Below are 14,906 nucleotides of genomic sequence, written 5' to 3'. Positions count from 1 at the left end.
TGAAGGTTGAGACAGCAGAGGCCCTTTATGGACCAGGTTTCCATTAGAGCAGGCACGGACGGACAGACAGAACGCTGCAGCATCCCCCCCACTGTTTGCCTGTACCGCACTGGTACCCGCATCTCTGCGTGGCAGAGACCTGACTGAATGTTCTCACTGGTCGTGAAGCTGTGCTCTGAAGACCTAGAACAAGACGAAAGGAAACCCCCCCCCACCGGTTTTCCTTATTTGAACATCAGAGCTTTTGCTAAGCTTCCCGTCTCTCAGAGCCAGTACCGATTCCTAAGAGGGATGTGCCACTGGGTTGGGGATTGTGTGGTATTTTACAGTGTACGCCATTGCACAGAAATTTTATTTAGGTTGGTGGGTGACCTAGTGTCACGAAAACCTATTTTGTGACCAACTTACTCTGTCACAGGCGTTTTCAAGTTAGGTGGTGAGCACTCTAATAGCCTTTAAGTTCTTGACCAGTGCCTACCAGTTATACAGCCGTGGCTTCTAAGATGTCCCTTAGTGAAAGCCTTTACCTCGTGTGCACATTAACTCACAGCGGTGTTTGTCTAAACAGGTGCCAGGCTGGTGAGAACTGTTAACTCTCCAGTCTGTGAGGCCAGCTAGAACAGCGGGGTCATAGAGCCTGTGTCTGCCTTTGCCCCTGTGCTTGTCCTCCTTGTGACAAACAACACAACAGATAGAGACTGACAGTGACCATCTCTGGGAGGAAAAGGAGCAATAAAAACTAAGTGTGCTTATAACGAATCTTTATACTAGAGTTGCTGTACCCAAGGATCCAGTTCCACAAATAATTTTGTTCTGCTAATCCAAATTTAGGAAAGGGAGGGGGAAAAAAAAGCCTTTCACTTGCACCAGCTTCTGTAGGCAGAAGTCCAGGTGACTGGTGTGATCTGGTCACATTTTTGTTTCCTGCTGTATGAAGCTGCCAAGCCACTGAGCAGGGACTGGTAAGGGATTCCACCAAATAAGATCGAGCTGCTAGAGGGACTGCTGCCCCGAAGGCACTTATCTCCCACCAGTAAAGATCACCATAGGTCATGCTTGTTTATGATTCTACATTTCAGTTGCTGCTGGAGATTTTCCTTTTTAGATGCTACTCCAGATAGCTTGGAAAGCATCAAGGGAGGATGTTTCTGTCATTTCCATGAAGTGTGCCAGCTTCCCCATCTTGTATTTTTTCCTTTTCCATTGTATACATAATCTGTACAAAGTAAAAATTTGAACCAAGTGGACGCACAGCTATAGTTCACCCAGAGCAATGGTTCTCAAAAGCCTGGTCCTTGGACTGGCAGCATCAGCATCATCTGGGAATTGGTTAGAAATGCAAACTCTCTGGTCCACCATTTACTGAATCAGAAACTCTGGGCATGGGGCCCAGCAATCTGTGTTCACCAGCCCTCAAGTTGATTTTGATGCCACTAAAGGTTGAGAACCCTTGGCCTACTATCTCCATAACCCATCTGAATGAGCTCTGTAATAACTGATTTTCCCACTTAGATGCAAGCAGCTGGTTTATACTTCTTTTTATAGTCTTTCATGTAGTAACAAAAAAATACCTTAGGAGTTTGAAAGGATTCCTCTAAAGATCTAATGCCCCCCCCCTCCCGGTTCCAATAATTATTATTAAGTAGGTCAGTACCCTAAGTAAAATTCAGGAAAGTGTCAGATTTGACTTAAAAGTTCTAGGAAATGAGGCTATTGTCCAAATATTTATAACACAAAGCTTTGAGACTGGGGTTTTTTGTTTTTTGTTTTTTTCAGTCTTACAAGAAAAAAATTGGAAATCATTCAAAGAATAGGATATCATGATATAGGCTTGGTAGTTTATCATTTTTGTATATTGTTTATGTAAAAGGTATCTTTTGTCAACGTATCCCAGAATGATAGCACTTTCAAATGGCATTGAACCACTGCCTTGAACAGTGAGTCATCTTGTCCATCACGTCATGCGTTGGTCCCCTGCAGGAAATGCCACAGACTCGACGCTCCCTGTGCCCATTTCAGGCCACGAAGCTCTCCTGGCAACCTTCCTCCTGAGTGCATGGCGTTCTGACAGGTTAATAACTCACAGAGCCTCTGGCCACAGACGACTGCACTTCCCATTTGTCCATTAATCTGAAGCTTTTGCGTTCTAATCATTGTTTAAGCAGGAAAATGACCATGAAAATGAATGCAAAAATACCGTCAGGTTTTTGTTAATAGTTGAAGCTAATTTTCTTGAAATGTCACTAATTGAAAAGGTTCCAGATTTCTCACTGCTAATCTGCTTTTCATATAATTTTACCAAAAAGGACACAGGATTTAGGATTACCTCTTCCTGCACTGATTAAAAGCAAGTAAAAATAGAACCGTGGTATTTAGAACTGGACGTAACCTCCTTATGGAAGTCATCCAAGCCTGCCCCCTGCCCACTGACGGGAAGCCACAGGCCTGGAGGGGTGAATGGCGGGGCCCCGAGGCTCACAGCTGCAAGGTAGGGGGGCTTCTGAGCGCCTTGCCCCCCCATAAATGATGGCAAATATCTGAGCGTTTCTGCCTCACAGTTTTCAGCAAACCTTGTGCACACAAAACTGTTTTGCTGATACTCTGGATAGTGGTCATTTCCTTCAGGGTAGTTGGTAGAAATTGTAAAATGTTCCATAAGTTTAGATAGTGGACTCGTGTTTGTTTCCTGTGTTAGGGGTTTAGGAAACAGCTGCGTCAGGAGCTGCCCTGGAGGACCAAACTTTGGGAAGCCTCCTTAAGGCTTGCCATGAGTGCTTTGTTGTCCGTAAGAGTTATTTATTCTGACTGTCTGCATAACTTGCCATTATTCGAAACTACTGTATTTTAGGTAAGGAACATCCTTTTTTAATTGCATGTAAAAAAAAAATACCGGTTCTTGATGAATGTGTATAAGAGGGTGTGTGTGTGTGGGTGGGTGGGTGGGTGGGTGTGTGTGTTGGTGTTGGAGGGTGAGGGAAAGTTCTGTTAAAAAGTCATTTAACTTTCGTTAAAAATTGTGTTAACTTTACCATGCCCAGGAAAATTTTTTTAAAATACCAAATCTGAGGAATAAGGACTCTGCACTACTTGAGAATTTTCGTAGAAATAACGTATGGTTTACAATACTTACAAGTCTCTCTCGGCAAGTAATTGTTGATGAAGGCTAGAAGAAAACTGTTAAAACTGTAAAAATGTGGGGTATAGAATTTGAAATTTTTAAAATGCAGGTATAGAAACCCCAGTTTAGGAAACCATTAATTAGAAGTCTGTTTTCGGTCCAGTCTAAGACAATCTGTATATTCATTATTTAAGGTGGGGGCAGGAGGTTAGGAGACTTTAAACATGGTTGAGTATGCCTTAATTTGAAAACTGATTTACTGCTAGTAAAAGAACTAGGCATTGGGCACCTAGGTGGCTCAGTTGGTTAAGTGACTGCCTTCGGCTCAGGTCATGATCCTGGAGTCCCGGGATCGAGTCCCGCATCGGGCTCCCTGCTCGGCGGGGAGTCTGCTTCTCCCTCTGACCCTCCCCCTTCTCGTGCTCTCTCTCTATCTCATTCTCTCTCTCAAATAAATAAATAAAATCTTTAAAAAAAAAAAAAAAAAACTAGGCATCAAAATCAACTTGCAGGCTGGTGAACACAGATTGCTGGGCCCCGTGCCCAGAGTTTCTGATTCAGTAAATGGTGGACCAGAGAGTTTGCATTTCTAACCAATTCCCAGATGATGCTGATGCTGCCGGTCCGAGGACCAGGCTTTTGAGGACCATTGCTCTGGGTGAACTGTAGCTGTGCGTCCACTTTTAAAACTGGAAAGAAATCTATATTTTGTCCTCATCTAAGTCCTGAGTTTCTGAACAGAATTTTTCCAAAATTAAATATTTATTAAGTCTAAATGTAAAGAAAAGGGGGGGATATCTCAAGGAACTAAAAGTACCTTTAGAAAAATAGCAATTATTGAAAATAAGAGGAAGTCCAGAGTTGCTTCTAATAGACACGTACTCTGGGGAGAAGGAGAGGAAAGGACAAATTGCCCGCATTACAGTGAGAAGGCCTCACCGTGCTGGTGAGGATGCAGAGGGATGAGGTCACTCACACACTGATGGCGGGGCTAGAATCTGGAACAGCCACTCCGGAAGAGAGTTTGGCCGTTCCTTTCAAAACTAAAAATATATATATATATATATATATGTTATGACCCAGCAATTGCATTTTTGAGTATTAATCTCAGAAATTACCTATTTTCATCCAAAAACTGGTATACAAATGTTCATAGCAGCTTTATTATAATAGTCAAATTTGGAAACAACTCAGCTGTCCTTCTGTGAGGGAATGGTTAAGCTGTGGTACGTCCATACCATGAAATCCTACTCCACAATAAAAAGGAAAAATTATCCACATGTGCACCAGCTGGGATGAACCTCAAGGAAATTATGCCAAGTGAAAAAAAGCCAATCCCAAAAGGATATATACTGCGTGATTCCTTCTGTAACATTTGTGAAATAACGTAATTAATAGATTTGGAGACCAGATTCCTGGTTGGGGAGGGAGGGTGTGGTCACAAGAGGGTAACATGAGAGGGTCTTGGGGGTTGGCACAGCTGGGTATCCTGATTATGGTTTGTTGTGTAAGACTGTATCCCAGATGTTTGTTGGGATAAGACTGCGTAGAGCTCCCCCCACACGCACATGCACACGCTCACGCACTCAAGGGAGTGAATGACTGATGAAATCCGAATGACCTCTGGGAGTTGTACCAATGTCAATTATTTTGGTCTTGATGTTACACCATAATTGTCTAAGATGTTAGCATTGGAGGAGGCTTGGGGGGTGCATGGGGCTGCCCTCTACATCCTGTTCTTGACAGCATCCCATGAACTTGTGACTATTTCAAAGTAAAAAGTTCAACAACTATGTTAATGGCACTAAAAAAAGGGGGGTGGGGATCAGATGTTGCCATTTTGTACAGTTCAGCCTAATGGGACAAAAGACAGTCCGGTGAATGTATACTAAATGCTAGCAGAGGTCATCTATTCATTGTTACTTAAGGGGGATTTTCACCTGATTATTTGTGCTTTTTAAGAATTAAAATTTTTCCACAGTGTACATGCATTATTCATGCATCCATAAAGAACTGTTAAATAAATGCAAATCGTTAGAAGCATGAAAAACATTAGTCCCAGGGTTTAAATTCTATCACATGGACAGAATTTAGTATGGTCTTTTAGTGGCCGTGGGGTTTGACAGTCTGTCAGCAGTGAAGTTTTTATCAAAAACCATCTGGAAGGGCATTTGTTCCACACCCATCATGGAGCCCAGTGCGGGGCTTAAACTCCTGACCCTGAGATCGAGATGTGAGCTGAGATCCAGAGGCGGAGGCTCAAGCGACTGAGCCCCCCTGGGCGCCCCTGCTGACCTGTTCGTGTTTAGAAATGTTCAGAGACCTCCCGAGATTTGCCTGGATCCTGTCACATGCACTTGACTGTCACAGAATTCTTACGCTCTAACCATCTAAAAACATCTGAATTGTAAATATCTTCTAGATTTTAAATTTATTTTTATTCTTGGTTAATTAGCTTGAATGAAAAATGTTCTGGATATTTAAATGTTACATAGAGATTACCAGGATTTTTCTTAACTCTCATACTTAGGAAATTCCACTGTTTCTCTTCTGACATTTTTGGATTCAAGAGATTATCGTCAACTCTACTTGAGAGGTTTATCCTGTGTCCTTACATCATCCCTGTCTTGCTTGGCTCCCCGCAGTCTTGGGGGCCATTTCAGCCCTTCACACCTCACCGTCAGTGGGTACTCACCAACTCTGTCAGAAGGCGCAGGTGTGCCGTGGTTTAAACTGGTCCTGAGGGGCGCCTGGGTGGCTCAGTTGGTTGGGCGACTGCCTTCGGCTCGGGTCATGATCCTGGAGTCCCGGGGTCGAGTCCCGCATCGGGCTCCCTGCTCGGCGGGGAGTCTGCTTCTCCCTCTGACCCTCCCTCCTCTCATGTGCTCTCTCTCTCTCTCATTCTCTCTCTCAAATAAATAAATAAAATCTTTAAAAATAAATAAATAAATAAATAAATAAATAAATAAATAAATAAACTGGTCCTGAAAGGAGCTCGATGGATTCATATACATACATACCCTGTGCCACTCTTTTGGCCCTTAAAAACCTGTGATTGAGAATTTCCATACCATCTTACCTGGTAATGGGACCTTTTGCTGTTTTGAGAAAGTATGCATGTGGAGTTGGTAGCAGCAGCCAGCGTGGACACGGCAGTCGCAGGAAGCAGGCCCGACCGTGGCAGTGCGGCCCTGGCTGGTAGCGGAGTGAAATGATCACCCCTACCTTCCGCAGGAAAGCCAGTTCTGCTTGGGCGTGGGTTCTTTTTTCTTCTTCTTCCTTCTTCCTTCGTCCTTCTTCCTTCTTCGTTCTTTCTTCCTCCTTAAGGTTATACATTGAAGCTATTTTTTTTATTATTTATTTATTAATTTGAGACAGAGAACGAGAGAGCACAAGTGGGGAGGAGGGGCAGCGGGAGAGGGAGAGGCAGACTCCCCACTGAGCAGGGAGCCCGATGTGGGGCTTGATCCCAGGACCCTGGGATCATGACCTGAGCTGAAGGCAGACGCTTAACTGACTGAGCCCCCCCCCCCCCAGGCGCCCCTGTGTTGAAGCTCTTTAAATCTTTGCATTTGTCTTGCTTTTCCCAATATAATGAATGACCTCTTAAGCATGAACAAAGGGTCATTTTTTCCTTATAGAAATGTTCTAGCATTTATGTTTTTCCACAGCCATTCTAACATCCGGATGCTGTGAAACCTGTAGATCTGAAACCCTCCCTTGGGCAGCCTCCCACGGTGGCAGCAGCCCCAGATGGGGCTGTCTGGTGGGAGAGCTGGCCTCATGGCAGGGCGATCCGTGGCACTAGAACCTTCTCGCTCAGGCCCGAGGCCAGGGTGCAGCTTCTGCGTGGCTACCGTCTGCCCTGTGCTTTTTCATCGTGACCCTGAGCGCGGAGCTAGTTCGGGGGGGCCCTGCTGTGCTGCTTGATGACTGTCGCCACGCAGTCAGCTCAGACGTCAGGTACAAGCCGACGTCGAGTGGTCGCCAGTATTACCAGTAACGACTGTGTTACATGCTTGAAAACAAAAAATAGTGATCTTCTTCCTCTTCTTTAAGTCATTTTAAATTCCCTGATCTACCTTTTCCCTGCTTTTGTGACGGTTGACACATGATTAGATTTCATTCCAATATAGAAAGCCTAAGATAAAAAAAACATAGGACTGGGCGCCTGGGTGGCTCAGTCTGTTAAGCATCTGCCTTCGGCTCAGGTCATGATCCCAGGGTCCTGGCATCGAGCCCTGCGATGGGCTCCCTGCTCTTTGGGGAGCCTGCTTCTCCCTCTCCCTCTGCCTCTCTCTCTCTCTCTCATGAATAAATAAATAAAATCTTAAAAACAAACAAACATAGGACTTGTAATTCAGAAACAGGAGAGAACTGAACTTTTGAAGCAGAAGTCTTGAGAAGAATGAAAGTTTTCAAGCTATACAACTATCTATAGAAAATCTTAATTTGGTTAAAACAAGGTATTCTTTAGTGAAAACCCCTTTGATGATTTCTACATTGATCTGTTTTTGAGCTGCTTATTCTGGAATTATTTTTTTCTAAAGATTAAGTGAACTTGGCTTGAAGTGTTTGAAGCATATTTAATCTGTTTTAGGGTTGACTTACTCAAATGCCCTTGGCAGCCAGGAAGTGTTTGAGCAGAGAGGTTGACGGCCAAAGTGAAACAAATAAGGAGACATCCTCTTCAGTCCCCTCCCTCTTACGAGCCCACTCGGTTCTGTGCCGAGGTGGTAAGGCCACTGAAAGGTGACTGATTCTGAAGTGCCTGGGCACGGCGGAGAGAGCTGGGGTGATTCTCAGCGTCGTGCGTGTCCTGGCTTGTGGTAGTGTTTCATATTCCTTTTTCATAATGTTCCTATTCAAGAATCCATTATTTCAAATAACGCTGGTAGGATCTGTCAGCTCTTGGGCAGTGCTGTGTGCCTGGTGATTCATGTCTCTTCCCTCATTTAGTTCTGCCAACCACTTACAGAATAGATGTTTTTACCTTTCTCGTACAGAGGAGGACGTTGACGCTCAGGGAGGTTACGTGATAGCTAGTCCCAGATAGGCTAGTGTGGTTTCTCTGGAAACCGAGCCTGGGATTGAGCATCTTGCTGCAGGTGGTTTGTGTGGGAGGCGGTCCCAGGGAGCAGGAGTGAGGACGCAGAGAGCAAGCACAGGAGGAAAAGCCAAAACAGGGATGCGTTATTAAAGTCGATGCTAGAGCCAAGGGGCTGCAGTTCCCCAAGGATCTCTGGGAAGTGTTCAGAATGCCTCCTAGAATTGTCCATGCAAAGGATGGGAGACTGGAACATTGATACACTGACTTCTGGTTGAGAGCTGTTTTAATTCCCCAGAACTTCTGGGCTCTGTGGTTTGAGGTTCCCCGAGACTCCAAGAATACCGAGCAGAAAAACAGAGAGAGGTGCAGACAAGGGAACTGGCATCTGCAGGAAGTAGTCTCAGGGATATCTGCTAAAAGGGATAGGACCCTACCAAAACCTGTGCTCCTTCCAGACCATCTCCCTGTAAACAAACCTATGAGATGGGGTTAGTTAGGGTGACATGGAAATACAGAGAATGCCCATAGTGATTATAATGGTGTGAAGAGAAGGCGCAGCGTGTAGGTATAATACCTGTAATTGTATGAAGTGGGGAAGGTTTCCTTTTTGTTGGTGTGGCTTGGTTATTGCTAGTTTGCATTGCTTGCATGGATGTAGGTTAGAATACAAGAAGAATGCCCAGAGTATTCTAGTACTGGAGACTATAACTGATTTGGGATTAAAAACCTACTCCATGGGCGCCTGGGTGGCTCAGTCGGTTAAGCGACTGCCTTCGGCTCAGGTCATGATCCTGGAGTCCCGGGATCGAGTCCCACATCGGGCTCCCTGCTCAGCGGGGAGTCTGCTTCTCCCTCTGACCCTCTTCCCTCTCCTGCTCCCTATCTCTCATTCTCTCTCTCTCCAATAAATAAATAAAATCTTAAAAAAAAAAAAAAAAAAAAACCTACTCCATTGTGGCGCCTGGGTGGCTCAGTTAAGCGTCTGCATTTGGCTCAGCTCAGGTCATGATCCGAGTCCGTGGATTGAGCCCCTCATCAGTTTCCCTGCTCAGGGGGAGTCTGCTTCTCCCTCTGCCACTCACCCTGCTCATGCTCGCTCTCTCTCACTCTCTGTCTCAAATAAATAAAAATCTTTTTAAAAAAACCATATTCCATTATTGAATTTTTAAGGTATATCATGCATATAGGATTATGTTCTCAGCATTTGTGAAATGTGTTGAATATTGGTGAAGAGACTGACTAAGGCAGAGCACATTGGGCCTTGTAGACCATTGTTCACTAGAAGTTTTAGGTATTTTTGTTGTTAAAAATCACTGCAGGGGCATCTGGGTGGCTCAGTCACTTGGGCGTCCAACTCTTGATCTCAGGGTCATGAGTTCCACACTGGGCATGGAGCCTACTTTAAAAAAAAAAAAAATCACTTGGTAACACCCCAAGAATTTTTTATTGATATATAACTGACATATAACATTGTGGAAGTTTAAGGTGTACGTGTTGATTTAATGCAAGCATATACTGCAGTCTGATTACCACTGTAGCATCCGCTAACACCTCCATTACCTCAAAAAATTATCATTTCCTTTTTGTGGTGAGAACACTTAGGATCTAGATTCTTAGCAATGCTGAAGTATATATGAGTACTGTTGACTGTAACCACAGTGTTTTACATGAGACCTCTTCTAACTACAAGTTTGTACCCTTTGACCCACATCTCCCCACTTCCCCCACCGCCCAGTCTCTGGTAACCACCATTCTACTCTCTGTTTCCACTAGAGTCCACATCTAAGTAGCGTGCAGGATTTGTCTCTCTTTGCCCGACTTGTCAAACTGTCCGTAGTGTCACAAATGACAGGATTTCCTTCTTCCTCATGAATGAGTCGTATTCCGTTGGTATGCCTGTGGCTGGACACACACACACACACACACCCCCACATCCATTCATTCCTGACAGACACTTAGGTTCTTCCCATATCTTGGCTATCATGAATAATGCTCGAGTGCAGATACCTTTTCGATATGCTGTTTTCTTTTTCTTTTTTTTTTTTAAAGATTTTTTTATTTTTTTGAGAGAGAGAGAATGAGAGATAGCACGAGAGGGAAGAGGGTCAGAGGGAGAAGCAGACTCCCTGCTGAGCAGGGAGCCCGATGCAGGACTCGATCCCGGGACTCCAGGATCATGACCTGAGCCGAAGGCAGTCACTTAACCGACTGAGCCACCTAGGCGCCCCGATATGCTGTTTTCATTCATTTGAATATGTAACCCAGAAGTGAGAGTGCTGGATCGTAGGGTGATTCTATTTTTAATTTTTTGAGGAGCCTCCGTCCTGTTTTCCACAGCGGCTGCACCAGCTTGCCTTCCCACCCACGGTGCACGGGGGCTCCCCTTTCCCCGCATCCTCACCAGCATCTGGTATCTCGTGTCTTCCCAGTGACGGCCATTCTAACAGATGTGACATGGTCTCTCTCGCTGTGCTTTTGGTTTGCATTTCCGTGATGATTAGTAATGTTTGAGCATCTTTTCATGTACCTGTTGGTCATTTGTATGTCTTCTTAAGAAAAATGTTTATTCAGATTCTCTGTCCATTTTGTAATTGGATTTTTTTTTTTTATTATTGAGTTATAGGAGTTCTAACACCCCAAAGATGTGACGCTTCCCAAGGGTAAACTGTGGGGAATAATGTCTTCAGTGAAATTATCTTTCAGTGTTTGGGGCCCTCAGTTTATTCCACGACAGTAAGGTAGCGGACATGTTCTGTTCTGCCAAACTCAGCCTAGCGTCGTGTCTGCCACAAGGTAGTTGTTGAAAAATATTTGTATAAGGGAAATACCTCCAGTTGTCATTTTTTGAGTCTTCCGCTAGTCCGATTTGGGCAGGGGCTGGAACTGATGCATTTTACTTGCAGTGTCCCCGTGTTGCTGCCTAAGAGACCAGCACAGGTGTCTCTGCTCACAGCCTGTAGGGTGGTCGGTCCAGGCCCCGGGCTTCAAAGGCCAACAGCACGGTGCTGACCAGGCCACACTGCTGTCCGGAGAGTCGGGGAAGAAAACCGCTTCCATGCTCGGTCAGGTTGTTGGCGGAGCTTGCAGGAGGAGGTTCCTGTTTCCGTGCTAGTGCCGCCCCCACCCCCCACCGGGGACTGCTCTCCATCCCTGCACACTGCCTGCGGGCCTTGCCGACCGGCTCCCGAGCTTCGGAGCCCGCACGGGAGAATGTCCCTGGTCACATCGCTTTGTCCAGGAACAGTGCAGGGGCCTTGAAGAGCTGGGGTGCGGCAGGGCAGGCTGGCCCGGATGGCCTCTCTTTCTTCACATCAGCCATGCCATGGGGCCTAAGCTAATTGTGGCGGGAAAATCCAATGCAGTCACAGTCCGGGGGTCACATGGGGTGTGCGCCCCAGGGGGCCGGGGATCTTGGGGGCCACATCGAGTGGGTGCCCACTGCAGTGTGAAGCCCAGAGGACCCGAGAATTCATAACCCGCGGCCCACGTACAGGGCAAACGATGATATACGCCTGACCCAGTATCTCCACAGGGGCACGGAGGACGGTGAGGCCCCAGAAGGCCAGTGCGGGGTTCTTGCTGGCGTGCCGCCGCGGGGGCCGACTGTACTCACGGCTCTTGCCTGCTCGTACGGACTCGGCCTGAACTTGAAGGGTCCCTGCTCACTTTAATCGTAAAGTTCTTTCAGCACGGTTCTGTTGACGTCGTGCATCAGGATGGGGTTAATATTCCCGTCCAAAATTCAGATGGGCCCCAAGGCTCAGGAAGGCTGACGGAGGTCAGGCAGGTTGCATGGCTGGTGAGCAGCGAAGCCCAGACGCCCCATGGCCACTGCACCCCAGCAACTGCGTCCTTGCTCCTTAACTTACTGGGCGCTTCCTGTGCGCCCGGCTCCACGCTGGGGGAGGGCAGAGGGCAGCCTCTGTCTAGGGCCCCGTCCCCCTATCCGCCCGAAGGCCGTTCTGTACGAAGTGGGAGATGTGCTGGGAAGGTCACTGCAGGCGGGGGCAGGGAGGGGGGTGGGCAGCACAGGCAAAGGCACGGGACGGCTAGGGGCTGGCACGCGGGGGGCCAGAAGAAGGGCCCCAGACTGGGGGACGGGAGGCGGCCTCTCAGCTTGGAGGCTCGCAGGAGTACGAATGTATTCCCATTTCCTGTCTCCCCGCCCGTTCTCAAACCCTGACCCAGAGTATTCTGTTTCCTTAGCTGAACTCGATGCCGAGCACACCCAGAAGGTCCTGGAAATGGAGCACGCCCAGCAAGCGAAGCTGAAGGAGCGGCAGAAGTTTTTCGAGGAGGCCTTCCAGCAGGACATGGAGCAGTACCTCTCCACAGGTTACCTGCAGATAGCGGAGAGGAGAGGCAAGTGGGGGAGAGGGTCGCTGGCGGAGGGGGACGGAGACCGTGGGGCACAGTCCCCTGCAGTCCATTCTGGTATCAGTCCCCGAAACTCAGAGTGGATGCGTCCCGCCACGTCTTGTCTTGTCGTGGTTTTTGCATCTTCCTGTAGCTCTAGGCTTTAGTTGGAGATACTTAGAAAACATAAAATACGTTTTTTTAAAAAGTAAAAAAAGGCAAACACCCTTAATTCTACAGCACAGAGTAATCTGTTACTATTTTCGGGGTGGTTCTTTCCCAGTCTGTGTATGTAATTACCGTCACACCGTACATATGTCCGGTCACTGCACGGGGATTATTCCCGTGTTAAGAATTCCTTACAAGGGCGCGTGTTCAAAGGTGCGTCCTCACCGGCACATGTACGCTGTGCTGTGTTTCACCAGTTTCCTAGCTGAATGTGTCAAATCTTTACCTTTATAAATGGTTGTGTGAGGCACATCTAGATGCATAAATGTCTGTCTGCACCTCGATGGTTCCCAGGAACACGCGGAGCGGGGGAGGCACCGGGGACGGCGTCCCTCACCCCACCTTTGAGAGCCGGGCGCCTCCATGGCAGCTTCATTCCTCTCGGGCGGGAGCAGTGACGGCCAGGCCTTCCGGGCCCCCCCGAGTCCCCAGACCTGTCTGCCCTCAGGCTCCCGGGCTCCTCCGCCCCTCGCCTCACCCCCCGATGTACCTCTGTTACCTCACACTCTTCCTTCCCTTTTTATCCTGTGGCCTCCCCCAGGAGAGGCTACAGAAATCAAAACCGAGGAAGGAAAATAATGCAGAGAAAACTGATGAGAAGTAATATGTGAATGCCTCGGAAAGTGCTGGAGGTGCATTGGGTGGCGAAGGCTGCTTTCCTGTGGCGGGTCGGACAGGTTTGAAGATGAGCGTCTTGGTCTCTCCGGACTGGGCTTTCCCTGTTGTACGCCGCCGACCTAAAGTCTGGCTTCATCTAGGAAGGGCAGGCTGCCCGTTTCCTCGGAATACACACGCTATGCCTTTGCTCCAGGGTTTGGTGCTGGTTATGGAGTGAGCAGCCCGTTTGCTGCCAGGATGTGGGTCCCGTCATGTGCAGGGGTGGGGTGAGGAGGCGGCCGTCTCAGCGTGAGCCCCTGTAACAGACCCCCGCACACGGGCGGCTTAAACCGCCGGCGTTTATTTCCCACAGTTCTGGAGGCTCCAGTCCAAGATCAAGGTGCCGGCAGGTTTGGCTCCCAGGGGAGAAGCCCTCTTCCGGGGCTTGCATCTCATCGCACCCCCATGTGGCAGTGAGAGCCCCCCTCGGGCGTGTCTGTGCGGAGGACACTAATCCTCTTAGGGGAGGCCCAGCCCTCCCCACCTCATCTCAGCCTGTTCGCCTCCCAAAGGGCCCCCCCCCCCGCCCCAGACACTGGCACATTTGGGGGATAGGGCTTCAACATAGGAATTTGGGGGCTACAGGCATTCCGGCCATAGCAGACATGCACACCCTTACAGACGTAGCCTGCGGACTTGAGCATCCGGAGCCGCTCCTGTGCCAGGAGGGCCTGACGAGGCGGGGCCGCAAAGGGGACGGCCACCTCGGCCACCTCGGCCAACTCTGCGGGCGCCTTTGCTCAGCAGACCTGCCCCGAGCCCCGAGGCGCGCTCGGCACAGATGGAGGCCCAGAGGAGCAGAGAGAAGGTGGAAGGAAGTGCCTCTCACGGGGAGGCCCGATGTGGTGGAAGCAGGACAGGTGCGGAAGTCCCTGCTCCTGGGGATGGCGAGCCCCTGGGGACAGCGGCCCTGTGTGTGTGGCCAGCACTTGGTGAACAGACATCAATTAAATAACAAGGAAGTGAATTTTTATGGTTTTGGACACCTAACCAAGAGGCTTCTTTAAATTTTAAAGAAGTGTTCGGCTCATTTTTTTAAGGTTAAAAAAAAAATGGAGTCAGGCACACGTTGCCAATCTGTGTGGTCTTGAAAGCACTGAAGAAGAAAATTGGAAGATTTGGGCTTTTTCGCTTTCTGCTGCAGCCAGAGCTGGAAGGACATTCACAGATAGCAAGCATCTCTCCACAGGGCTATTGGGAGCCATCCCTTGGGCTTCCCAGCCTGGCGAGCCGCACACGCCTGCCTTCCCGAGCAGGCCTCTCCCAAGGATGAACGTGCGGAGGTCTCTCGTAGGAGAATCAGTCAAGATAAAAAAAATCTCCATAGTGAACATGGTATTTTGGACTCCTTCTTTGGACTTTGGACCTCCTTTGGACTCCTAAATCAGAAATAGCAGTCTGAATTTTTCTCACTTTCCAAAGCATCGTTTTTTAATGAAGACAAAGGCATGGGAAATTTTACCCAGAAAAGTATCCGAGTAAAGGGTAAAGGGACCT

General features: G+C 48.0%; 1 protein-coding gene across 1 annotated transcript in view; it reads left to right on the top strand.

Annotated features, from left to right (window-relative positions):
• The window catches only part of DTNBP1 (dystrobrevin binding protein 1), a 121,700-nt gene that overhangs the window by 99,096 nt on the left and 7,698 nt on the right, over positions 1 to 14,906 (top strand). Inside the window, exon 8 of the mRNA XM_027603922.2 lies at positions 12,375 to 12,530. Within this exon, the coding sequence (XP_027459723.1) occupies positions 12,375 to 12,530 (156 nt within the window). The remainder of the gene's footprint in view (positions 1 to 12,374; positions 12,531 to 14,906) is intronic.

Source organism: Zalophus californianus, chromosome 7 (assembly GCF_009762305.2).
Source record: "Zalophus californianus isolate mZalCal1 chromosome 7, mZalCal1.pri.v2, whole genome shotgun sequence".
Lineage (NCBI taxonomy): Eukaryota > Metazoa > Chordata > Mammalia > Carnivora > Otariidae > Zalophus > Zalophus californianus.
Note: the sequence above shows the minus strand (reverse complement) of the source record. Positions and strands in the feature narration are given on the sequence as shown.